The sequence below is a fragment of the Vigna radiata genome, chromosome 9 (genome assembly GCF_000741045.1).
Source record: "Vigna radiata var. radiata cultivar VC1973A chromosome 9, Vradiata_ver6, whole genome shotgun sequence".
NCBI lineage: Eukaryota > Viridiplantae > Streptophyta > Magnoliopsida > Fabales > Fabaceae > Vigna > Vigna radiata.
The window spans coordinates 408,618-434,080 of NC_028359.1; the positions used below are offsets into that span (position 1 = coordinate 408,618).

A 25,463-nucleotide genomic window follows, 5' to 3' on the forward strand; every position below is an offset into this window, starting at 1 on the left:
AATTAATTAATAAACGAGTAATAAAAGCACTTAATTTTGACAAGTGTACCAAGTTTACACTGATGAAATGGGTTTTTAAGTCTAAATATTGCATTGAGAAGAATTAGCATACCATTCAAATTATAGAACATTTGATTATTGATTTAAAATTTTAAAAATAAATAAATATCTTTGTTTTTGAATAAAAAAATAGTAAAGATAAAGACAGGAAAATAAAAATGAAAAACAAATAAATGGAATAAAGTGACAAGAATAATGACAAGAGATAGAAGTAAAGTTCATAAAGATGAAGTAATTTTAGAACTAAGAGGATTTTGAATACTGAACAAAATTATTAAAATAATGGGAGTGATAAGTTTTGTAAAACCACTCTTCTAGTAAATTACTTATAACTAAGTTTATCTCCATCTTATCATCAATTTATTTTGAATTATTCCATTTTTTTAAGTAAATGAGCCTATAGTAATCCATTATAATTTCAATCCCTAAGTAAATAATAGTCAATTAATTACCATGATACTTATAGTTTTAACTTGATTGGAGAACAATAAAACTTAGAAGAATAAAATATTTGTTTGAGGTACTTAGAAATAGCTATAGGGTTAACTTGATGTTTGAGGAATAAAGAATATCCACTTTAGTTCACATTTTTATATGTTAAATAGTTTTATCGAGTTCAAATTTAATTATTGCGATACTTTTTATTGTTTATAATGTTTTTTTATAATTTTAATTTATTTTTGTACAGATTTGTATATTGACAAGTGATCATACATAGACACAATTTCGATATTGGAAAACTCCCATCCCACTCACAATTTGAAATCTCATTTACTCACAACTTCAGTTTATAAGATGAAAGTCATCTCTAAACAGGGCGATTTCTTCTTAACAAAATCATGTTTCATGAACACAACTTACATAATTTTTTTTTATTTTTTAAAAACTTAATCCAGACATATAATTTTGTAATAAAATCGATGTCTTTGCGTAAAAAAGGCTTACTAATTGCTGGTGCATTGAGTATACATGAATTATGGTTTTTGGACTAAACGGAATGATGAAGTTAGAGGTCAACAAACACAAACATCTTTCTTCTACTTTTCAGCTCTGAAAAGACATTCATCCATTCATCTATACTACTTTATGAACAGAGAAGAGAGCTTTCTGTAGCGAGTGCGGTCACAACACAAAGCCAAGAGTTCAAAATGTTATCTTTGTTTTTGTTTTCCATTTTCATACAACATTTGACTTGTTAAAGTTTTGATTAACGAAAAAAGATTTGATTTTGATGGGGTGATTAGGAGATTAGAAGAGATGTTAAACAGAAATTGAGTATCTTTATGATTGTGAAAACAAAACAAAATTAAAAACAACTTTTTCGCGGCTTTCTTACAATATTCTGTGTACGGTAACACAGTCTTCTTTTATTTCTTAATTTTTTTTCATAGGGAACAGTGCTGTGCTCCTATTTCCATTTACAATAGCAAAACACATCATGTTTATTTTTATTTGTTTATTTATTTATGCTTATTGTGTCAGTTTTGCTTTTAACGTATACAAATCCTGCATTTTTAATTTATTGTATTGGGAAATGAAAGGAAAATGAAATGGGAAGAGAGAGATGAAATGGAATCAAACAAAACAAAACACACTGCTCACTGCACACTGCTCTCTGCCCTCTGCACTCTCTCTCACATTTATTGCATTTTTGTTTATTTTTCACTCTTCTCTTTGGCTCTCTCCAAGCTTAGGGTTTCTCTTTCCCTCTGTTTCGGCTTCTGGGGTGCCTTTCCTCGTATGTTGTCACATTGATCTTCATATCAACTTTCCCAAATCCTCCGGTCAGTGTAAAATAATGTTTTTTTTTTTCTGCCTTGTTGGTCATTTTCGTGTATGCATTGCATGTGGGTATGTAATGCAGTGCATGTTCTTTTTTTCTTTTTTTAGTTTTGGAATTGGTACTAGCTATGGTGTTAGTGCATCTTAGTCTTCATTGTCTTAATCATCCAAAAAGCTGACATTTTTGTCATCCGCTGTTTATTGTTGATGAGTTTCAGAAGTTGAATGTAGGTGATAACCACGGAGAGAAGTTGCCCTGTCGGTAGCTCTGATCTCTGCTGAATGCATTCCTAGTTTTCTGCCAAAGGTATAAAGAATAGACCATTTTGCATTGAGATTATGGTGGGTGGGGTTCATAATGACACTACTTTCCTTTTATCACCTTTTCTATCAAGGGGTGTTCTACTTTTGCTCTTTTTTTTTCTAATGGTTGCTACTCCACTACTAATTGATTCATTTCTGTCATCTATTTGAATTCAAAGGAGTGACATTTCTACGGTGCTGTATGCTGGTTTCACCATTTCATCGCTGATGTCTTGTCTTGGAACTTGGTACGGAATCTAGGAGGTTTTGCCTTTACAACAAGCTAAATAAAGGTTCTTTTCTTCCGCAGAAGTTCTGCTGCGCTTTGTTGCTGATTGTTGCAGAGCTAAACTAGTATTTCTTGGGTCAGTTATTTGTTTGGTATTTCTATTGGATTTTTGATTGTGGGTTTTGGTCAGACATTTTAAAATATTGTGGCTGAGCTTCGAATAGTTTGTTTAGGAAAGTAAGGTGATAAAGCATGGAGTTTCTGAAAATGAAGAAGTTCAGAAAATCTCTGAGAGCAGATGGTGAAAAGAATTTGTCAGACAAGGCAGTGGCTGAGCCCGAGGAACCGAAGCTCAACGCTGACGGTCCTGATCAGTCTAAATCGGGAAATGCAGATTCTGCTGGTGAAGGCGAGGATGACGATGATTTTATTACCAATGAGGTTAAGAGAAGGCTGAAAGAATTGAGAAGAAACAGTTTTATGGTGTTGATTCCTGAAGAAGATTCCTGCCCGGAGGAAGGGGAGGATGAAGAGGAAGAGGGAGAGACAAGCTCAAACGAATGGAGGGATGTGGAGGCAGAAGGTCAGCAATGGTGGCGTGGTTTCGATGCTGTATTTGAAAAATACTGTGAAAGAATGCTATTATTTGATCGGATGAGCACTCAACAACTTAGAGAAGCTGGCAAAGGTAGATTTTTATTGTTGCTATGATTTTTTGTTGGGGTAAGCGAGCAGTAAAAGAAAACAAAATTGGTTTATCTAGTCTTTCATGATGCCATATCTGTATGTTTCATATGTAGCTAGTATTAGTGGTTGGGAATGCCAATTCAGTTTCTGCTCTGCGTTCATTTAGGTGTTTTTGTCTGGACTTGTCACATGATGCATGATTAGGACAAAAATGCACGATTGATGAAAATTGACTCTTAATGTTCCTTTTGGGAAAAAAAAGCAATATTAAACCAAAGAAAAGCTTCCATTTTTATAAGCTTGGATTTAGTTATGTCTGGATTCAGTTTAGCTTACTTTTCATCGTCCCAGGCAAAAACCCAAATAGAATCGTAGTTCCAGGAATTGTGTTCAACGGTTGAATGTGCATGATCTAGTTTTATATGTAAAGCTCTCTAGTAAAAACCATGATTTTGTCTCCATTTTACCATGTGCAAATTGTAATTGCTGATAAAATGTAGTATTTTTGTTATGTTTGTGTTTGCCGGATCTTGTGATATGCTGCACCCTCTCACTATGTCAGGTTCACAGCATACTTCAACTCCGTCTCCAAGATCTGCATCAAAAAAGCTGGCTTCTCCCCTTCGTTGTCTTTCCTTGAAAAAATTTGAAGAACCTGATGATGAGACTGAGCATCTTCAACAGCCGGAGAATGATCCCTACCAGGATATTGAAACAGCATATGTAGGTCAAATTTGCTTGACTTGGGAGGCACTTCATTGTCAGTATTCTCATATGAGTCAGAAGATATCTTGGCAACATGATAATCCTACCTGTTACAACCACAGTGCACAAGAGTTTCAACAGTTCCAAGTTTTATTACAAAGGTTTATAGAAAATGAACCTTTTGAGCATGGCCGAAGAGCTGAAATATATGCTCGCACTAGGAACAAACTGCCTAAACTGCTTCAAGTTCCTAATATACGAGGTGAATTTCTTGAAAATATTCGAGTGTCATGGATACTACTGAATAATAATTAAATTAATAAATTGCTGGTTGCTTGTCAATGAATGTAATTTTGATTTTCTGGCTCTTGTGCTCATGCTTGTATTGGTATGACTATAAGTGCTCAACTTTATGAATCTATTCAGGCTCAGATCATGAATTAACTGATGATTCGGAGATAAGAGTTCTTGCTCCTGATCTGATCAGGATAATTGAAAGCTCTATCCTTACATTCCATCTTTTCCTGAAAAGGGACAAGAAAAAGTCTAGTGGTACAACCAACCTGTTTGGAAATCACAACCAGCTAGCAACTCCTCTACACCAGATTCAGTCAACTCTTGAAAAGGTAAGTTTAGAACTTTTCCTTGTGATAAATTTGCAATTTTATAATATACTAGTAAACTTTTGAAGCACAGAGAGAACTAGTTGGCATGGCGGGCATTGGCCCTCCCAATATTAAGATTTTTAGACTTGGTAGTCATCAAAGTTTACAAGTATGTTCTTATCACTGTACCTCCCTTTTTTCCATCAGTTCTTGTCTATTTGAAATGCTGTGTGGTTGACTTGACATGCTACAAATGGCTCTTTAATATGCTTGTTCTGGTAGGAAAATACTAATATCGATTCTTGTCAGCAAATCTATCAACCATTGTTTCAGCTTAACGATTTTGTGCTATTTTTTGTTTTTTATGAAGTAGATTTGAGACATATAGGTGGGTCAGGGAACTTTTTAATATGTGCAGAAATTTTAACTGATCAGAGATCACTCTTATACTGCAACCAAATATGGATCCAATTGATTATTTATTTTGCTTTACCTGGTAGTAATTATGGATAGTAACTGTAATAAGACTAAGAAAATATGTTGTCTTCTGAATGCAGAAAGTAGTGAAGCTGAAGGAACTGCGGAGAAAGAAAAAAGGTTGGAAGAAGAATTGTTGGCCACAAAAGCATGAAGACATTCAACTTTTGCTTGGGCTTGTTGACGTGAAGATGGTATCAAGGGTTCTGAGAATGACGAGGATGAGCAAGGAGCAACTGTTTTGGTGTGAAGAAAAGATGAAAAAACTGGATTTATCAAGTGGTAGGTTAGAGAGGGATCCATGCCCCATCCTGTTCCCTTGCTAGGTTCGGATCAGTGTCAATGTACTTTAGTTCTTTCTTTCTCCTTGGATCGATGATTGTTGGCAACACAAAAAGTCATCAAATGGGCTTCTAGGATCTGTGATGACAATGAGAGAGCAAGAATGAATGGTTTTCTGTCTGTTATCTAAAATGTATGTATGTGGGTACTCTTGTTCTGTCAAAATTCTGAGTTTCCAAGTTGTTGTAACTCCCAATATAACAACAAACATAGTTGTCACTGATTGTTCCTGTTCTTGGTTCTTAGACAAAATTTAATGTTTACAAAAATGCAATTTTTTGTCTGAAATGATTGGATGCAAAGATAATAAACAGGCGAAGAAAACAATCGATCCACCATTGCTCTGATTTCAGATGTGTCTCTGAACTTTAGCTTAAAAAAGATTATTTAAAAAATAAAATTAGTTGTAATAAATGATTTTTAAAATGTTTTATATTAGAGACAAGACAAGAGAAAGAGAGTGAGAAAAGGATAGGATGGGAAGAAAAGAAAAGAAGCGGGTTGAAAAGAAAGAGAAAGAGAAAGAGAAAAAGAAAGAAAAGAAAATTATGGATGAAAGAAGGAGGGGCGGAGAAGGAGCAGGGAAGGCGATGATAGCGTTGGTGATAGGGACGCTTGTTTACTATCACTGCGCTTATCGGAATTCGACTCTTCTCTCTCTTCTCTCCGACGTCTTCATCGTTCTTCTCTGCTCCCTCGCCATTCTCGGTCTTCTCTTTCGCCAGATGAACATACAGTCAGTGCCGTTCTCTTTTTCATTTTCATTTCAATTTCCCCCAATTACTTTTTCTTTCCTTAGGTTTAGGGTTTCTTTTCTTTTCTGCTAGGGTTCCCGTCGATCCTCTCGAGTGGCAGATTTCCGAGGACACTGCCAATGCGATTGTCGCATGGTTAGCCAACACTGTCGGTGCCGCCGAGTCTGTCCTCCGCGTTGCCGCCACCGGCCACGACAAGAGGCTCTTTCTTAAGGTCACCCTTTCCCTCTATCTCTTCTCTGCAATTGGAAGATTCGCTCTTGGTATCACCGTTGCCTATGCCGGTAACCACTCCTCTACTTCCCCTCTTCTTCGTCCTTGTCAACAATACCATTCTCACCTTCCTTTTCTTTGCACAGGGCTATGCTTCTTCTGTCTTTACACATTCGCAGAGTCCTCTCAATCAATTCGCTCCGCTCTGGCCTGGCTCTTCGGAAGAACTAATGACATCAGCGAATAGCAAGACCCGATCATGTAACAACAACCCCTTTTGGGCTTCACATTGGAAACTACATCACTCTATCAATCATTTAGGTTAGCATTGCATTGTACTGAATTGAATTACTTGTACATACGATGTATATGTTCTCTAGACATTTTCAGAACACAAATTACTCCTCAAAGCAATTTCTATAACATGTTGCCATTTCTTGATATCAGCTCCTTGTTATGCAATGTACAAAACTGTGTTTAGATTCATGCCCATATTTCAAATATTCACTCATCTTTTTATAATTTTAGAACAAAACTAATGATGTTTTGAAGGGGTTTACGTTTTCAAGTATACTTCTCAGTTAAACCTTTTTGTTTTCGTAGGTTCTTTGATTGCCAATTTATATAAAACTTATGGGTCTTATTTACTGGTTTTGATTATTTTGATTCATGAATTTTGTTAAATTGGTCAATAAGCCTTCTATTTCAAGGCAACATTTTGCGTAACAAGAACACCAGATTAATATTACAATAAATTACATATAATAATACAAGATTGAAGCCAATTGTAGTATAACAAAAATTACCTATTTTTGGAAGTTTGCACTGGAGTTAAGACAGGCAAACCAAGTAGGCAGGTACATATTGAAAGCAATCATATTCAAGCCTTCAAGCTTTTGGAATTGGCAAGCATACTCTATGCAGAATTCCTTGTTGAGTTCCCTAGGCCCATTTTTTGTTTTGTGCAAACCTTTACTGCAGGTCAAGGAGACACACTCTCTGTCTTAGCTTGTAATTTCTATCTCATACAAGTTACATGTATAAATCTGATGATGTTAACTTTAAAATCATTAGTTTTCCCACTTCGGACCCATATTTAAAGTATAAAAACAATATAACCAATTCTATAATACCAAGCTCATACTCAAAGCTGTATTTAGATTCAATATTACATAGATCTCTCTATATTATACAAGTGTCATTGATTAATTAAACGTATCCAATTACCAATGCCTTTGTGAGAGAGTATCTATTAGTTTTAACAAGGCTATCTATAATACAGAAATGATAACATAAATCTTAATTCATTTTTAATGTTTCATATATCTACTTTTCGAAAATTTAAGAACATTACTATAAAAACTTCATTAAATAATACATATTACAATATTTATACATTTCAACCTAAAAATATTGAATTTTAATTTTCTTTTCAATATCTCTAATACAATAATTGGTTTTATAACACCTTAAATTTTAAATTTATGGTCGTGCTATAAAATCGAGGTCTTAAACTTACAATTTTGAACATAAAACTGTAATGAAGATGCTGTAATTCATTTAAATATTTAATAATGCGAATCTAATGCGCACTCAAGTCAAGCGAAACAATTCGGTGACAAATGAACGTTGTGATTGTGATTGGGATGGAGAGAAACGTTGTGATTGTGATTGGGATGCAAAGAAACGATGAACATAGGAAACTTCTCCCGAACTCATTCTTTAACCTTATTCCTCGATAAGAATCTTGGCCAAATCAATATCAAAATCTGGAAACCTACAAGCTAGGCGACTCATTCGTTAGTACATGCGACCATTCCAACGAGCTAGCTTAATAACTTTCCCAATAATTTGTTTTCTTTACCCACCATGGTTATACCGTTCTTACAGAGAATTTTTAGAACTACAAACCTAAAATGGGTTTCCATTCTGGACAAGCAATATGTCTTTCCATGCTTCATAAAACATCCAGGTGATACCAGAGGATGGCATCACCTTTAAACAGCTTGCACCCCATCCTCTGTACAAACCTTTCAGACCTTCTTCTCTAATTACTTCCGTAAGTGCTGCTGCCATGTTTGGTGGGCACTTACCTTGCAAGGCGCCCACCATCAGCCGCTTCCTAGCCACCTCCAATGGGAAGCTAATTGTACTGGCAGTAAAACCTGGGTGACCACAAACAAGTCAGATAACACAAATCTTTAATACTAACTAACAAGTACAAAATGTTCAGGATCAACATGTGAGACAGTTAGATTGGTACACCATAACAACGGAACTAAGAGGTGCATTTTGATTTGATAACAGTGAAATCAAAGAGATAAACTTGGAAGGGCGAAGAAATAGAGGAAAACAGGAGTTCGGCAGAGTGGAATCCTGAGTTAAGAGTTAAAGAAGTGTAGGTTCGCAGTTTTATTTCATTGCAAAAATCTTTGCATGTAAGAGACAAGCAAGAATAACTTAACCGATTGTATATATTATAATGTAATTGATCACTGATATATTTCACAACAAATCTGGTGCTTATGCTTTTATAACAAAATCAATGATAAATATTTATTATGGTTAATTTGAGCTTAATCACATTGTTACTCTATTTTTCCCAACCAAACGATATTTCTTTCACTCTATTTCTCACCAACCTATTTCATCTCCCTCTATCAAACAAAGCTTGGCAAACATACAATGCCGGGAAAATCAAAACATCCAATTAAATCTATAAAACCTTGAAACACACCCACACCCTTTCTCAATAAGAAAACAAGAAATAAATCAAATTGTGAATGACTACTTTTGCATAACATATTCCATGGTGTCTCCTTCGCTTCGAAACAGGGCAAGACCAAGAACAACAAGAAAGGAGAACATAAATAATTAAATACTAGAGATTCTCTAACCTGCTAGAGCTCCAATCAAAAGCATCTCTGGACGATTTAGAGTTTTCTTATTTTTGGTCTGGCAGTAAGAATCCTTCATGGTATCATACAAGAAATAATAGCATGTACTGTATGGAAGCATTCCGACCAGTGTCGGTGAGATACCAGCATAAAAAGCGCCAACACCACCATCTTTATAAATATTTCTGATCGCAATACCTAAAGTAGGGTAGATTTCAGGACTAACGGTTAGCCGGTCCTGTTATAAAATCAGAAGACAATTGCAATTTTAAACAAGAGACAAGAAAAAAGAAAGAGTTCAAATTTTCAAGCCATGGTCATTATTAAACAGAACAAAAGCATATATAATTTATATTGAAGCGTGATTCCTAATTATGGTGATGTCGCAGTACAAAACAAATACACATAGTCCATTCAATTAGACATATATCGTGATGTGACGAATTACTTCCTTTTTTTCCGTAACATACCTTCAAAACTTCGAGGGGATGGCATACGATTGTGCTAGCAATTCCTGCTGCGGCACCAGCGACAGCAACTGGTGAAATCCAAGACATGGGCAGGTTGAAATCGATGAAACCTATCTGCAACTTGGGGTGGCCATCCTCTTCCCATTTGTTTTGCAGGGATGTCATAGCCCGTTTGACGCACTCAAATGTGGCCAGCTCAATAGCCTGTGTTGGAACTATACGAAGCATATTGATCATGTTTCCAGCCCACAATCCTTGCCATCCCTGCTGCTGTATAACCTCTACGAAACTGCCAGCAATATTTCTGGATCCAACACCAACAACCATTCTTGTCCTGCATGCATAGTTTACAGATCACTACAGACGAATACCACTGTATCAGCCCAGCTAGGTAGCCAGGTAGGAATTCCAAATAGATAGCCGGATTTGCGAAGAAAAAAAAAGTAAAACAAAAAGGACGAACCTAATGGTCTCAAGAGGAGCAAGTATCGCCTTTGTCATTGCCCCTGCAAGGGCACCGCTGAAAAACTCGCGGGCCTCTCTAGAGCCCAGAAAATTCTGAAAAGGGGAAACAGTAAAAAGATAAAAAAAATATAAAACAAATAGAAGGTGGGCATCACGAAAGGGAGAACAGAAAGAGGAAGGGAATGTAACCGGAAGCGGGGGAAGGCGAAATTGAAAATCAAAGGAAGGGTTGTGATGATCGGCGTGCATGTCCTTGGTGATGGTGTAGACATCTCCAAAGACTCCGTGCCCATGCTTGTTGCTATTGTGCGCGTGAGACGGAGAATGGGTTTGCAATGCCATGTTCCCTTCCTAAAGGAATGGAAAAAACAGAAGAAAAGATATTAACAAAAAATCGTTTTGCAACGCAGGCAATCGAAGATATTAACGCGAGGAAAAAGACATGCCTGAGGTTGAGGTTTAGAGTGAGAGTTAGTGTTGGAGGAAGACATTTTGTTGCGTGGTGTGTTTAAGTTGTTGTGTTGTGTTAACGTTGTCGTTGTGTTCTGTTTCGTTGTTTTTGACTTCTCTGAACACACCAGGTTCTGCTTCCTTAGGGTTTCTTCTTCTTCTTCCTCCTCCTGTCTGTCACTCTGCAAGAATGCGAGAATTTATAGAAAGAGATTATCTCGCCATCTCGCCATCTCGCCGGCTTATCGCTCTCGCTTCGGATGAAATGCGGACTCGTATTTTCGCATCAAAATGTCGCTTTCCTTATCGTTCACCCATTTGCAATTAAATATTAAAATTTAATCCTTTTTATACCATTTTATTGCTTACACGCCCTTTTCCCACGTAATTACAACTCTTAATTGTGACATTTTTTATATTATATCATTCTCTCTTACGTCACAAGGGACAAACAACATCTCTTTTTTTTTTTTTTTATTTATTTTAATTTTCTTAAAACAATATTATCGACACACCATATTACCATTAATTCTTAATTTCACCATTCATTAATATAAAACATAAATATTCCAACCATTTCCTACTAATATAACAAAAATTAAGTATTTAACAACAATTTTTTCTATAATATATCTCAAAGAATATCTACAAAGATGCATTATTATAATGCAACATTTGCGTTTTTCTTTCACATACATAAGTTTCTCATAGTGAATAATTTCCATCATAAATTTTTTTATTTCAAAAAATGATGTGTCTTCATATTAATATTAAATAAGTACAAAAAAAATAAGGGTTTGCACGTTTATAAGGTTTTAATTGAGAAAATATGATTAAAAAGTGATTAGTGACAGGATTAGAGGTTTGATTGTAAAAGTAGAGTGCAGTCATAACAATAATAGCAATCTCATCGTATCTGCTGCCACGTCACGTGTTAATCTTAGGTTAGTGCAGATTTAGAAGGATAAGTTGGTTTCTTTATTTTATTGGAAATTTATTTATTTGTTTGTTTATTTATTTATTTGTTTATTTATTTATTTATTTGTTTATTTATTTATTTGTTTATTTGTTGCCTTCATTCAACGAACTGAAGAATGGTTATCGCAATTGCACCAATCATTATAAGATTGGTGTCTTGGGAATAGGGAGTCAAAATAATAATTCATCTTTAATCATATCTATTTTAATATAATTCGCTAAAAGTTAATTAGGTTAAGTTAGAAATATACTGTTTTCAATTCAATATGTAAAATATTATAAATAATAAACTCACAAATTGTTTTACTGAATAATAATAGATATTAATATTTAAGTGTACTGTTACAATCCTGAGAATATTAATTTGTTTTAGAAAGTATCAAATGTGTTAAATAAACAAAAGTAACATATCAAAATAACAAGAAGTTCATCATATTTTATAAAATATTGTCTCAGTTAAAAAATATTCACTGAATATTCTACAATATTCAGACAAATTTAACTTTTATTTTAAAAACATTTTTATTATGATTTTTTGTTCAGACTTTAGAGTGATGTTTAAATTTTTAAATGTTTAAAAATTTTTGGCCTTTGGGACATACGAGTGAACACCTCTTCTCAAAAACTCAGTTCCTTTTTTGTCTTACTCTTTCATGTTTCTTGCATGCATTTTTCAATATGTTTTTGCAGTAAAGTTTAGTTGACACTGTGATTGTAGTATATATGTATAGTTAACTTTTTATTTTTAACAATTATTAAAAATATATCAACATGTCAATAGTATATATAACATGTAAACTATTATACGTAATAACTCAAACTAAAATGCTCAATAAAATATTCATTCAGATGCATTTTGTGTGAGCTTAAACATATAAAACACTTCAATATTAGGATTTGATTGGATTAAGCAGGAAATTGAGATCAATAAGTGGATTCAAGTTTATTTATTCAAAGAAATAAGAATTGGATAATTAAGTGAGTTTACATAAATGCTTTTTAATTATTGATAAATTGTAAGAAGGTGATTTACTAACACCAATTGAGATCAAGAATATTAGAGTTAATAACACGATTTAGTTTGTTTTTGTAGGGAATTAATAGTTGATAATTAAGTAGTACAATGATAATGGTAGAGTAACAAAGTTATTATTTTAAATGGTTGCATGATTTTAGTGACCTGTAAATGTACTTTATTGAGTGAAAGTTTTATATTATCCAGAAATAAACAAGTTAAAAAAATATACAAGTGGGAAAAAACTTTGAATATATCTTAATTAAGATTTTTAATTAAAGATAATGTTAAATTCTATGGTTTTTTTTTCTTTGGCTTGCTATACGTTGATAAAAATCTATTCATTATTATTTTCTCTCTTGATGATCATGAAATTGAAATACCTTTGAATTTGAAAAGCTTCTCGAAATTCTTAACAAATATTCACAATATCTATCTATGTTTGTATTTCGTTTTTTTATTAGTAAGATCATTTCAACCTGCTGGCTTAAGTGTCTGTTTCATAAACAAATAGGCGAGTCACATGCAAATCACAGAGTACCATCTTCCACGATCTTCTAAGCATCCAACAAAGCAAGGCAACAATCATATGTTCAAGTTGCCATTAAATAGTTATCTAAACTCTAACAAAAATAACATTGATTGAGAGTTATATATGTCATCTTGTACATATGAATTTCTGATATGTTTTAAAGAAGCTATTAAATTAAAATAGCTTTAGATTTTTTCTGTACAGATTATTTTGCAAAGTTAAAACAGATGCTTGGAAAACTAAAAAACATGTTATTTGAGGTGCATTTGAAGTATGTGAGTTTCTAATTACTAACAATATGTGCAATGGTGAGATATTTTTTAAATGTAAGCAACAAAACTGATTCAAACAAAATGAACATTTATGGATCTGATTCTTACACCTGCAGCTGATCTCTAATCTCAATGATTATCTGTACTGTGCAGAAAAAATTATTGGCAGTAGGAATAAAATATGGTGTTTGCATGAATTAAATTTTGATATAGCAGTTGGCATCTGAGGCTGAGTTTGATTATAAATTGTACCTCTGTACAGAACTCATCATCACTCTTCACTTTGAATGCACACCATATGATGGATTCAAATTCAAAGAAATGTAACAAGATCCGTGAGGTGGTTAGGCTTCAACAGATCCTCAAGAAGTGGAAGAAAGCTGCAACATCTTCCTCTGCTTCCAACAGTGCAGACATGGTTCCAAAAGGCTTCCTCGCTGTCTGTGTTGGAACAGAGCTCAAGAGATTCATCATTCCCACCCATTACCTGAGACACCAAGCTTTTGAGATTTTGCTCCAAGAAGCCCAAGATGAATTTGGTTTCCAGCAAGAGGGTGTGCTCAAAATCCCATGCCATGTATCAGTCTTCCAGAAAATACTCAAGACCGTGGAGGACGACAACAACAACAAACAACCCTTGCTGCATCACTCTGGCTTCCAATGAGACAAGGACAACACTAGTTTTCACGAATCAGATTGTGAAGTTACTCCCCCTCATCATCCTCAAACTTGTACATAGATATATTAATTCTGTAATATTGACAGTGATCGTAATAGACTGCTTCTATCCTTTTGAGATGATCAACATGCATGCATTAGTTCTAATTCATCATAAAGTAGTGCAAAGTGCTGCTTAGTTTTGATTAAATGCATGTATAGATTATGCTTCCCTATTAATAATTTTGATAAGATATACATAAATCCAGGAACACAGTATCCTCGTTGATGTCTTCCTATTTAATTATTAACAATGAATTGAGGACTATGACATATGTACATGAATGTGTGTAGATAGATGTCAGTGTGCAAAATTATAAAATGTGAAATACATATTCTGTGATCTTGATTGCCACAGAGACATTTCCTGATAAACTGGCAAGGATTCCCAAATGAAAAGAAGTAGGATTGAAAACAAACATTAATTAGGTTTTGTGCCCCTCGTGCATGATCCAACACCTGCGCTCCCTTCCAATGAAAAAATCGAAGGGCATGCAGATGTGTGATTTGTCCGTACACATTGCAGTGAACGAAAATATTACATACGTATATAAAAGTATATACATGTATTATACGTTGTTGTTGTGTTTGTTATCAGGAGTGTGTGTGTGTGTGAATGATTAAGATTAATGCGATGGAAGGAAGGAATGAATCAATGGCTGCTTATGATTGGGATGTTGGAAAGTTTCTTGGGAGGAAGGAAGGTCCGTTTTCGTTGGGAACATGAGATCAAAATTTGCTGAAAATGGTCTTCATCGCAGGGGATGTGAATGGCGCCGTGATGATCGCAGCCATATTCTTCGGCGACGGATTCCATCAAGGCAGCGAAGTCAGGCATGGCCAAGAAGCGTACCGGAATGATGAAACGACGGAAGTGGGGGCCCACATAGACGGCGAGGGAGCCTTTGGGAACCTTGGCATTCCTTGCGCCGCCGTCGGAGGACTCTCCTGAACCCAGCAATGGCTTCTTGGAAAGAGGCTGAATATGCCAGCTTGAGGATCTGGGTATCGATGATTTCAGATGGTTTGGGATTTTCTTAATGATTTTTGGGGTGCATATCGAAAAGCTTCTTGAGAGTTTCATTTCCGGCGCTCATTCAGTCTCCTCCGGTCTCCTCCGGTCTCCTCCGGTGGTGTTTGGGAGTGATCGACCGGGGAGAAGAGAGGGAAGAAGAAGAGTTTATTTGCTGAAGAAACTTTCCCTCCTTAACTGCTTCAAACTTAAAGCTTCAAATTTTAGCAAGATGGATGGAAGACAAGACAGCTTCCGTTCACGCCATGCATCTGCCTCCTTAATTTATTCCTAACTATGGTTTTATTTACTATTTCTAGAAATGACAAATTGATTATCCAATTTTTAATGTAGAATAACGAAACCACCTATTAACTAACGTAGGATCTAAAGTACGATCTAGTTGTGGGAAGCTTTTGTGTATGTTTTTTAATGATTTCTCTAGATTGAAACCTATTTACTAAAGATATACACAGTCAATTGACACTTAGTATCATGGCCTTCTATTTCTTTTTTTACAATTAAGAAATTATTATTTTTAATTACCATATTACACTAATTACATGGTTGTGAGGAGTTGTTTTAAAATAATGGGTGACAAAAGATTATCTTCCTTAAATTAAAGACAAATTCATGGTAATTAAATAATTCGGAAACACTTAATTTTTCACTTGTGCTTATTTTCTTATCCGGCGGAAGACTTTTTATTTTGTTCTCTTTCTTAAGAATTGTTACAAAATCTTATTCTCCTCTTTCAAATTGTTTATAGGAATTTTGTTATACCAATGTGGTATATAACAAAATCTGAAATCGAAGATCTGCCGTTGTCATAATCATTAGCTTGTATTTGGGTAGCAAAAGCAGCAAATGTAAAGGAGACAACGCTAAAATATCTTCTACTCTTGAAGAAGCAACTGTGAGGATGGTTCCAGAAACTGTGGGGAGGCCACAATGGAAGTTAGTTTTTGAAAAATGGAAAAATTTCTTTTAACAACACTTTTTTAACAACTTTTTGACAACGCATACCTGACAGCTTGTGATTGATCCGTTTTAAATATTTTTTAAACATAAATTCAAATAGACCAATAAAATGATGACACGTGTTCCATTGTCAAAAAAGTTGTCAAAAAGTATTGTCAAAATATCATTATCCTTGAAGAATCAAGGAACATGGCCAGAAGAAAGGGACAAAAACATTTAAAATTTCAAATATTCTATATGCTATTTTGTGTATTTCTCTACTGATCACAACTTCTTTAACACACTACAGATATCATTGGAATTTTTCCTTATTTACATATTTCATCCTTTGCTTATATTTTCTTACAGAGCATACCTTCATAATTAACGTTCATAAAATTTTTCATCTTGAATAACGGTCCACAAGTGCTTTGGCTTTATCTGGTGCAAAGAACCTAGCCTGCACAAAAAAAAAAGTTATAACAGTGCAGAAAAAGAAAATTTTAGCGTTATTTTTACATTTTATTCGCCTACTCAATTATGAAAGTTCAACTCATAAACTTACTTGTATGAACATTCTTTCAGCATCACCAATATTTTTGTTTTCTTTTAAGATGATTCCCTGTAAAAAATTACAAGGCATACTTTGAGTGAATAGCTCCTTCCACTACATGTCCTTTGGCAGAGAAAGCGATTGATTAAAGATATCTAACACAAGTCATGTTTGAAAAGTTGAATACAGAATTGTATTAAGACATACTCAAAACGAATTAGTCTGTTTCGCTTTCAACTTTAATTTATTGGCACTATTAGTGAAATTTGTTCTTATGCAGAAATGCAATAGAATTAATCCTTTTATCACATTTCTATTCCAAATATGATTTGTACATAGGGTGAATTCTTATTGTATGTCTGTGGAAATGTTTTAAACTAATAGTTTATTTGTATTAAGCTTAGTTATGTATTCAATCGAACTAAATAAATGTTTTTGAACTGTATTTCCAAAAGTTTCTAAACACACACACTTATTTTCAATATTTATTTGATTATGTATAGGATCAGCTCCTTATTTCTATAATTATAGCACACCACCTTGGAAAAACCCAAATGGACAGAAAAGAACTAAAGCAGAGTTCTGTAAACAATAACTTATTCTACTATATAAATTTTCTGCAATGATTATTTTCTTTAATTAGATTTATAAAGGAAAAAAATGAGCATTTAGTGATTAAGTGAGATAAAAAATACAGACCTTAGCTAAGTATCCACGAAAATCATTAGGGTAAGTGGATATGAGTTGATCATAAACAGCTACAGCATCACTGACATGGCCCCAATCTGAGTAGGCTTTCCCTAGAAGTAATTCAACCTGATAAATGTAGGAATTTTAGAAAAAATATATGTATAAGAAACAAAACAAAAATGAAGTATGTGATATGTACTTTCAGAATGCTACATCTCAGTAAATCCTAAAATAAAATAAGATTAAGATGAAACAAACGAATTTTTCCTGCTTGCCAAAGGTACACCATTTCACCACTATTAAGAAATGACTTTCGTGCCTTTCAAGGGTAGTATTTTAAAGAAAAATATGGAAATGGGTGGATTTTAAATAAATTACAGATATAGGTCAATCAAGTTTTAAAATATGATTTTAGCTTAAAAATAATTATTGAAATCGTGTTTTAATAGAAAATTTCAATTATTTATATTTTTTAAAAAATAGAACTTGTGTTTTTTAAAACACAGTTCATTCATACCCCTTAACTTATTTGAAATCTATCCATTTCTGTGATATTTTTTTTTAAAAAAAAAAACCTAAAATGTAAAATCCTCTTATTCTTCATGAGCTTGGTGACAGTGCTGTCTTTGCCGACAGCAGCTGCTGGTTGATGGCAAGTACGCAGACGGGAGTAACAACATGAGCCAGCCTAGGGTTTACCAAAATGAGCATTGTGAAGGTGTTGTTCTACAGCGGAGGCATACTATAATGCCACCACACAATAATTGGCTTCGTGTTCATAATCTTCCAGGTTGGGCAGCGCTAATAACTAGTAGGATACCAACTTTGAAATAAGTAGATAACTGAATATTATTCTCCGATTATTTAGTACACAGGGATATGATGTAAAGACAGCTGACTAATTAATTCTAACCCAGTAGTTGCAGGCAAAAAAAATACCGGCTCACCACCCTAATAAGGAAAATAAAATAAATAAATAATCTGAAATAAATCTATACAGAAATGGAAATGAGGAAATAAAAATCTCAAGCTAGAATTGTGAATTTACTTGAACAGGGTCCAGCTTCTGTGAGTCTGATGGGTTGCTATTAGAACTTTTACTTAAGTTTTCGGAACTCAAATCCTTACGATAAGTCAAAAGTAATTGAACAGCCTGTTAAAGAAAGAATGGAAAAATAGAATGTTAATTCAACATGCATAGCATCACTGAGAGTCCAAAAGAAAAACCCCATATTTATGTACAATATACTATCTTTAATCCAAAACCTCAAAATATAGGTTCTTCTTATATATAACTCAGTTTGTCTATTTATTTATAATTTGGGACTCCAACTTATACTTGAACTCCAATAGGTTTAAGGAATTACTTTTTGTTTCCATTTTATGTTTTATTTTTCCAAAGGTATGTTCAGAAAATGGGAAAATCAATATTCATGTACAATTTTTTAAAGAGAAGAAACAAAATGAAACAGGGGTGTAAAAAAATGGACTCTGTAAATTTTTTTAGTGAATTATAATGAGTTAAAAATAAACCATTAATCCAATTATGACCCCTTAAACTAGTATCAAGAAAATTCAATCCATCCATGACTCATTTAATAAAAAGACCATCTAACCCCCCATCAACTATTTCTTGGATAACTATCCAAATCATTCATTTAAAAGCATATTATATTTTATTCATACAATACTTACGTACATTCTTGTACCCAGACATAGTATGGTCCAAAAGACCAGTCCCATAAAAAACCATGCTCAACCAATGAACTTTTAGACTACTTAACCCAACGGATGACAAATATATTGGATGACTCATAATCAACCAACAAAAGTGTTGATTCAATCCATTAATATTTATTTTTATAATTGGATGTATTGATCGGATTCTATATGGATAGATAGGACTATTAGTGGACAAATGGATTGAATTGTCTCGTCAAAATGAAAAAGGGTAGCAATTTTGTGATTATTATGAAATACAAAAATGAAAAAAAAAATGTGGGTTTTGACTATTTGAGTGCACAAATCTTTGAAGAGAAGAAACAAAATGAAAATAAAGTGGCTTATTTGTAATTACTAGTGGAAAACAAATGTAAAAAACGTTTCCACAAACCTAAGGAACCATAAGCTTTTGAACCAGAATGGTCAAATCATGAAATTGGAGCATTATACACCAAAGCCTAAGGTTAGATAAGAAAACTGTAGTAAACAAATAAACGTTTATCTGCAAATCATGGATCAAAGAATCAGGAAAAGAAAAACTTTTCTTCCAGTACTATAGAAATTTTCCAATTAGTTATCGTCTTTGGACAGAGCAATCATCGTGAAAACATCGTAAAAAGGTGTACTTGATTGTACTTTTAGAAAGACGTGTGGAAATTAACTATCATCAAGCAAAATAATAGAATTAATTTGTGCATATTTATCCTGAAAATCCTTTATCATGACGACAAACCTCCTCCGGCTTTTTGGCAGCGAGTAATGAATTGGTAAGGCCACGGAGAACTTCAAGTTGGATATCTTTGGACACCTGTCAGAGATCAACCAAATTTTATGGATAATGCTTGATGGAATTACTAAGCTTGCTACATTTGATCGATTATAATTTGTAGACATAGCCTCTTCTTCACTAGATTTCAGATTCTAGTTAAGAGGGATTGGGTGCATATGTATTTACTAGTGCAAATAACAGGTGGACACAACAGATATATTGCTTTCATTAAAAACTTTTGGCATAAAAAACTTAAGAACATACTACGGGAAGTAAAGTGCAAAAAATATTTTACAAGAGCAGAAATTATAATTTATCCCAAGTCCTAAAACAATCATCTAGATGCTGATGGTTTTATGACATTACTCCAAAAAAAAAGGTTGAAAATACTGACCTTTGCCGAACTTTTATATGCAGCAACACTCCCTTCATAATCCTTGAGTCCGTATTTAACTTCTCCAAGCAAACGAAAAACATCAGCATCACTTGGTTTTACCTTGGAATAACACCAAAAAAAATTTCTCAACAGTAATCTAAGGTCAATTAGCATGATTTTCACAACATATTTTTGAAAGAGAAATTCTGTGTCTAATAAATATATAGCTATAATTTCCCTCGTAGAGATACTTTCCAACACATGTAACTGGAAAATTCCAGGGGATATCCATGCTCAACACAATACCTTCGTCAAATCATCAAGTAGAGAAGCAGCTCTTGCATATTCCCCTAATTCAGCCAAAGTTACTGCAGCTCCCTGAAAGTCATTCAAAATGTATCTAAAAAGACAGAAATCAGAAGAACAGAACTAGCATCCAAAACTTACTTCAAGAGCAGTTGGATCTCTCGGGGAAATACTTAATGTTGCTTCAAATTCCTTGAGCCTACTCTGCCATATATAACAAAGTATACCATAAATGATTCTGTGGTTTTCTCAGAATGTATAGAGACGATATTTGAAGGATTACATAACACGGGAAAGGGTAACGTGGTAACTTTGTTTATACATAATGAATGTCGATACGCCCTAATGGAAGGAGTATATTACTCCTGTGTCACTGAAAATTTATCTCAGAATCAGATGGAATCAGACCAAACAAAGCAAACTAATGACAGGCCCAGATGATAGGTGTCAGAAATAATAGAATATGTCGGTACTTCCGTAGACACACCTTAGTTACTCCAGGAGTAGTCCTGGTATCTAAGGGAAAAATAGGATTCTGAAAAAATTATCTGATGAGGTAATTCTTAAACAGAACAAATCACAGTAAGTACTATCAACTTGATTACATAATAATAACTGTTCATAATCTTCAAAATTAGATTATAAAGTTTCTTTGCTGTGTGTGTGCACCTGTATTTATAGCATAAGTTGTTCAATGGTTACAATTTGCAAGTCCCAAAACGAAAATCAAGTAGCCTTTTGGTAGAATCTCTGTCCATAATTACTAAGAGAATTAAGCATATTTTAAGTTCCAGTTGGTCAATTGTTATAAAATCTCCTTGTCTACACATTACTTCTTTAGATTTGGTAAGTGTCCATGGAAGGCTTTACCATCTGATAGAAAAATACTGATCTGTCATATCAAAGCTAACTATATTTATTTTTATCTTGCTTGATGTTAGTCCACTACCGGTAAATAATGTTGAAAACAAAACACAACCAACAATACCAAACTCTAATCCACCAAACCTTCAATTTTCCATCAGTCCGTGGAAAGAAACAATCTTAATTCAGTGAACTTTGGCTTCACAAGGAAAGTAAATAAGAGTATAAGACAAATAATTAGGAAGGACATCAGTGCCTGACCAATTGCTAGAAGATAACAATAATTGGGTGGAAATCATACCTGGAGAGTAGCTTTCTCTTCCTCGGACAACTTACTATTGACAACAGCACTTTCATCCGTAGGACTAACACTGAAAGATATCCCAATTTAAACTGTAATAAAAACTACACGGCAAATAATGAACATGATGAGGAAATATATGAATAACATCCATAATTACAAGCAGTGCCGAGCATGACATGGTTTACAATTCAATATGATGATTATCTTGAGCTATATAGGTCTGATGGAGGATTTGATGGAAGTTGATAAGTCTGCCCAGCAACATCTTGTCCCAGTTTATTTGTAAAAGCACGCTAATTAAGCTTATAAATAATTTAGATGTTAGTCCTAAGGTATCACCTTTCTCATAAAACAATAGGTTGAGCATAAAATTCATTCAATCCCAGTCAAAAGAGAAAACATAATTAGCTTGCTTTTCAAACAAAGCTTTAAAGTTAACAATGCTAAAAATCAATATACCCCAATTTAAAGATTATTTACCAATATTATTTTTGTAACACGCTTGAGAAGTTAATTTAACTGGTAACAAAAAAAAAATAAAAAATCAGATAAAATACGAATAATTGTGCAGCAAAAGACCGAGATGCAAAAATAGGCTGTTCCAATAATTAATTATCTGGTTTAAGAGCATGCATACCTTCCCGATGGAAGAAAATCTCCAAAAGCAAAAACCAGACCGAAGACTACAACAGCTACCCCCACTCCAATCTGTATCATGACAGTTACATACATGTACAGAGTTTTGATATCTAAAAGAAAACAGGGTTTTATGTGGTAGGAAGCAACAATGGTACCTTAGTAGGAAGGCTAATTGTCTTTTCGTCGGAAGAAACTGGTGCATCATAGTCAATTGCTCCAAACTCCTTTTGCTCCTCTGCCTTCTTCTGCTCAAGTGCTGACCTGCGTAGTGTGGAGAAAGACTAACTGGCATTGTTGGTCATAATTACAAAGAGTGAAATAGGTGTAAGAGTAAGGTGCACCTTCTAACTGTTTTTAGGCGTTCCTCAAAGTCGACATCCAAAAAATCGTTCCTAGATTTGCCGTCAAGTTGTGAACTTAAACGGGGTGCCTCTGCCCATGCCATAGTATCTTACAAAATAAAATGAAAGGCAAAAAAGGGGCAGAATGGAAGAGATGCTACTGAATTGCACTTACGAGAAGACAGAGAGCGAGACTGTTTAGGTGCTGGTCCCTTGACACTGCAACAAAAGACAGACACACATGTAATGGCACGGCATAACAATGACATAATTTGTGAATTGTAAATACGTATATAACCATAAAATGATGCATCATCATCGTACCTTTGCTGCGACACGAAACCCTTGTCAGATTTGTTGGTCTGGGATAGAAATAAAAGCACAATCAATCGAAATGAGAGCTTAAAAAGAAATGGAAATGGAGAAGAAGAAGACGCAGCCTAACCTTAATCCTGTTGGAGTTTTCTCCAAAACCACGACCACCTTGCTTCGAATCGGAGCAATTTATTTGAAACCAAAAGAAACCGCTGCTTCTGAGAGACATTGCATAGAGCTTTTGCCTTGTATTGTATCACATACTTGCTCCACACCACATCACAGTTGTGATAAGGTTCCGAGAGCCACTATGCAACTTTCAGGTATATCAAATTATTCTATTATTTATTTTAAATTTTTTATAAGCAAAAGATTTAATTTAATCTCTTCATTTTCAAAATCAGTCAAACTTACTCACTTTCTTCCGATTATCATTATTGTTATCATATTTGAAAACTGAACATTAGTCTAAACCTTCAACCAAAAGTTAATTTATTGACCTATAAACATTTGAAGAAATTGTAAACATAAAATGAAAAGGAACTTAAAGAAAAGTTAATATTCATTGAGATTTAAGAGGAATGAGGTTGACATGTAAGATTGAAGGAAGTTAAAGAAAAGTTAATATTCATTGAGATTTAAGGGGAAGGAGGTTAACTTGTAAGATTGATTTTGATATAGAGATGGAAATAAATTCATTTGTGTTTTTGCAATTTTAGTATATAGAAATAAAGTAGAGTGTAATATTCTAAAACCTAATACACCGTTCCTACACTCTTCTCATCGAAAAATCTTCTTACACATTTCATACACCTTTTCCATATCATTTTTACATCTTCTCAGACCTTTTTACATCATTCATTTACTCTTTACACGCCTTTTTTTTTTATCCTTTTTTAACACTTTTTCATACTTTTTGTACACATTTCTTCAATCATTGTTATACTTTTTTTACACTCTTCCTACACCTATTCTATATTCTGATATCATTCTTACCACCTTGTTACACTCATCTTACATCATTTTAGTTCCTTTTACAACTTTTCTATATCTTTTCTATACACCCTTTCTAAACCCTATTTACAACTTAATTCACCTTTTTTACACTCTTCCCACATCCTTCTTACAATCTTTCAACAACCTTCTTGCACACTTCTTACACTCTTTTTACAACATTTTTACACCCTTCCTGCACCTTCTTACACATTTCGTATATTGTTTACACACACCTTTTATCCCGTTTTACGCTCTTTTTATACATTTTGTACATTTTTCTTCTATCCTAGCTACATTGTTCTTACATCCTTCTTACACTATTCTATACCATTTTTACATTTTTCGTACAACCTTCTTACACTCTTCTTCCATCATTTCTACTCCCTTCTTACAACTTTTCTACACCCTTTTTATTCACTTTCTACACTCTTTCAATACTCTTTTTACTTCATTTCTACACTATTTGTACAACTTAATACACACTTTTTACACTCTTCCCACATCTTTCTTAAAACCTCCCAATAACCTTCTTACACACTTCTTACACCCTTCCTACAATATTTTTACATCCTTATTACATCATTTTCACACCCTTTTTATACCCATTTTATAACCTTTTTACATCATTTCTTTATCCTTTATGCACCATTTATACACATTTTCTATATCCTTTCTACAACCTAATACACCTTTTCTTACACTCTTCCCACATCTTTCTTACAACCTTCCAACAACTTTTCTACATACTTTTTACACACTTCTTATATCTTTTGTACATTATTTTTATACTCTTTATACATGTAAGACCTAAGAAAATTAGTTACCAGAATTTCTTTAGGACAATTAGTACCATGTCTTAAGACATGATTATTGATGCCTTTGAAATCTTGGAAAGCTTGTATGGCTTATATTAAATTAATAAAGTATCATGAGGTTTAAATTGGTCAGAGCTTAGTATGACGAAGTAAATGTCTATTGAATATGCCTAAGGTGGTGAAAAATCAATAAAATAATAAATACTTAAGTTAAAATTGAAAATTTGTGAATTTATATATTTTATATATTTATTAGGTTAATATTCTAAAAAATTTAGCTTGTTCTAGTGGTATATGTGCTGCTGATTGTGTATGCACGGCTTGTTGCGCAACCTTAGAACCTTGATGAGAACACAAGTGGGTTATTTATACATATTTTCTTTCAAATTCCGTTTTGAATGCGTCAATAAATAAAATAAAGAGGGCTGCTGTTAAGATGGGTGGGGGAGAGCGTTTTCGAGAAACAAGAGAGAAGACCAGAGAGAGCGAAACCCAACCAATCTCATTCTTCTTCTTCAATTATTTTCTCTATTTTCTTCTTTAGAACCAAAAGCCCGTTTTAGTGCAGTTCTTCTTCTTCTTCCATTTTGTTTTTCCTCTTTCTCGGATCAAACCCTAGAACCGTGAGCAATGAAGATTGGGGGTTGCCAAGAGTAGAGTTATTGCATGAATTGGTGAATTGAGAGGCCGCCGTAAGGACTTTGGATCAAGGTATGAGGAGTTGTTTAATTGTGTGTGTTGAATGGCATGCTTCTCTCTATTTATTTGTGTTCGCTCGAGTATTATATAATGGGAATTGAGTTATTAAATGTTCAAATGACTGGGAAGAGGTATTGAAGAATTGAGT

At 33.8% G+C, this 25,463-nt stretch overlaps 6 protein-coding genes across 13 annotated transcripts; 3 read left to right on the top strand and 3 right to left on the bottom strand.

The window, feature by feature from the left end:
* The first annotated feature begins 1,596 nt into the window (after positions 1–1,596).
* On the top strand, positions 1,597–5,413 carry LOC106773018. 8 transcript variants are annotated; one of them, XM_022785977.1, is made up of 7 exons: positions 1,597–1,844; positions 2,061–2,149; positions 2,325–2,510; positions 2,613–3,062; positions 3,624–4,028; positions 4,193–4,392; positions 4,929–5,413. In XM_022785977.1, the coding sequence occupies exons 4-7, from the start codon at positions 2,627–2,629 to the stop codon at positions 5,172–5,174; spliced, it is 1,287 nt and encodes a 428-aa protein (XP_022641698.1). In that variant the 5' UTR covers positions 1,597–1,844; positions 2,061–2,149; positions 2,325–2,510; positions 2,613–2,626; the 3' UTR covers positions 5,175–5,413. The 8 variants fall into 8 exon arrangements, with proteins under 8 accessions (XP_022641698.1, XP_022641702.1, XP_022641701.1 ...); XM_022785981.1 differs by having other exon boundaries at positions 2,456–2,510; XM_022785980.1 differs by having other exon boundaries at positions 1,604–1,844; positions 2,456–2,510; positions 2,608–3,062.
* A 233-nt stretch (positions 5,414–5,646) lies between these two features.
* On the top strand, positions 5,647–6,680 carry LOC106773829 (reticulon-like protein B22). The gene is made up of 3 exons (XM_014660586.2): positions 5,647–5,926; positions 6,018–6,229; positions 6,305–6,680. The coding sequence occupies exons 1-3, from the start codon at positions 5,667–5,669 to the stop codon at positions 6,403–6,405; spliced, it is 573 nt and encodes a 190-aa protein (XP_014516072.2). The 5' UTR covers positions 5,647–5,666; the 3' UTR covers positions 6,406–6,680.
* A 1,125-nt stretch (positions 6,681–7,805) lies between these two features.
* Positions 7,806–10,735, bottom strand: LOC106772980 (probable mitochondrial adenine nucleotide transporter BTL1). The gene is made up of 6 exons (XM_014659637.2): positions 10,437–10,735; positions 10,180–10,341; positions 9,989–10,083; positions 9,526–9,859; positions 9,056–9,293; positions 7,806–8,323 (listed from the first exon to the last, which is right to left on the bottom strand). The coding sequence occupies exons 1-6, from the start codon at positions 10,479–10,481 to the stop codon at positions 8,070–8,072; spliced, it is 1,128 nt and encodes a 375-aa protein (XP_014515123.1). The 5' UTR covers positions 10,482–10,735; the 3' UTR covers positions 7,806–8,069.
* Positions 10,736–13,538: 2,803 nt separating this feature from the next.
* Positions 13,539–13,901, top strand: LOC106773901 (auxin-induced protein X15-like). Its single transcript, XM_014660668.2, has one exon. The coding sequence runs from the start codon at positions 13,539–13,541 to the stop codon at positions 13,899–13,901; it is 363 nt and encodes a 120-aa protein (XP_014516154.2).
* A 705-nt stretch (positions 13,902–14,606) lies between these two features.
* Positions 14,607–15,038, bottom strand: LOC106773055 (indole-3-acetic acid-induced protein ARG7). Its single transcript, XM_014659740.1, has one exon. It carries the CDS (start codon positions 15,036–15,038, stop codon positions 14,607–14,609), a length of 432 nt encoding a protein of 143 aa, XP_014515226.1.
* A 1,109-nt stretch (positions 15,039–16,147) lies between these two features.
* On the bottom strand, positions 16,148–23,128 carry LOC106774270. The gene is made up of 15 exons (XM_014661205.2): positions 22,936–23,128; positions 22,815–22,852; positions 22,666–22,709; positions 22,491–22,581; positions 22,305–22,410; positions 22,148–22,218; positions 21,508–21,577; positions 20,484–20,546; positions 20,343–20,414; positions 20,055–20,156; positions 19,625–19,699; positions 18,218–18,322; positions 17,179–17,295; positions 16,492–16,548; positions 16,148–16,386 (listed from the first exon to the last, which is right to left on the bottom strand). Exons 1-15 carry the CDS (start codon positions 23,032–23,034, stop codon positions 16,330–16,332), a joined length of 1,167 nt encoding a protein of 388 aa, XP_014516691.1. The 5' UTR covers positions 23,035–23,128; the 3' UTR covers positions 16,148–16,329.
* Between the last annotated feature and the right edge of the window lie 2,335 nt (positions 23,129–25,463).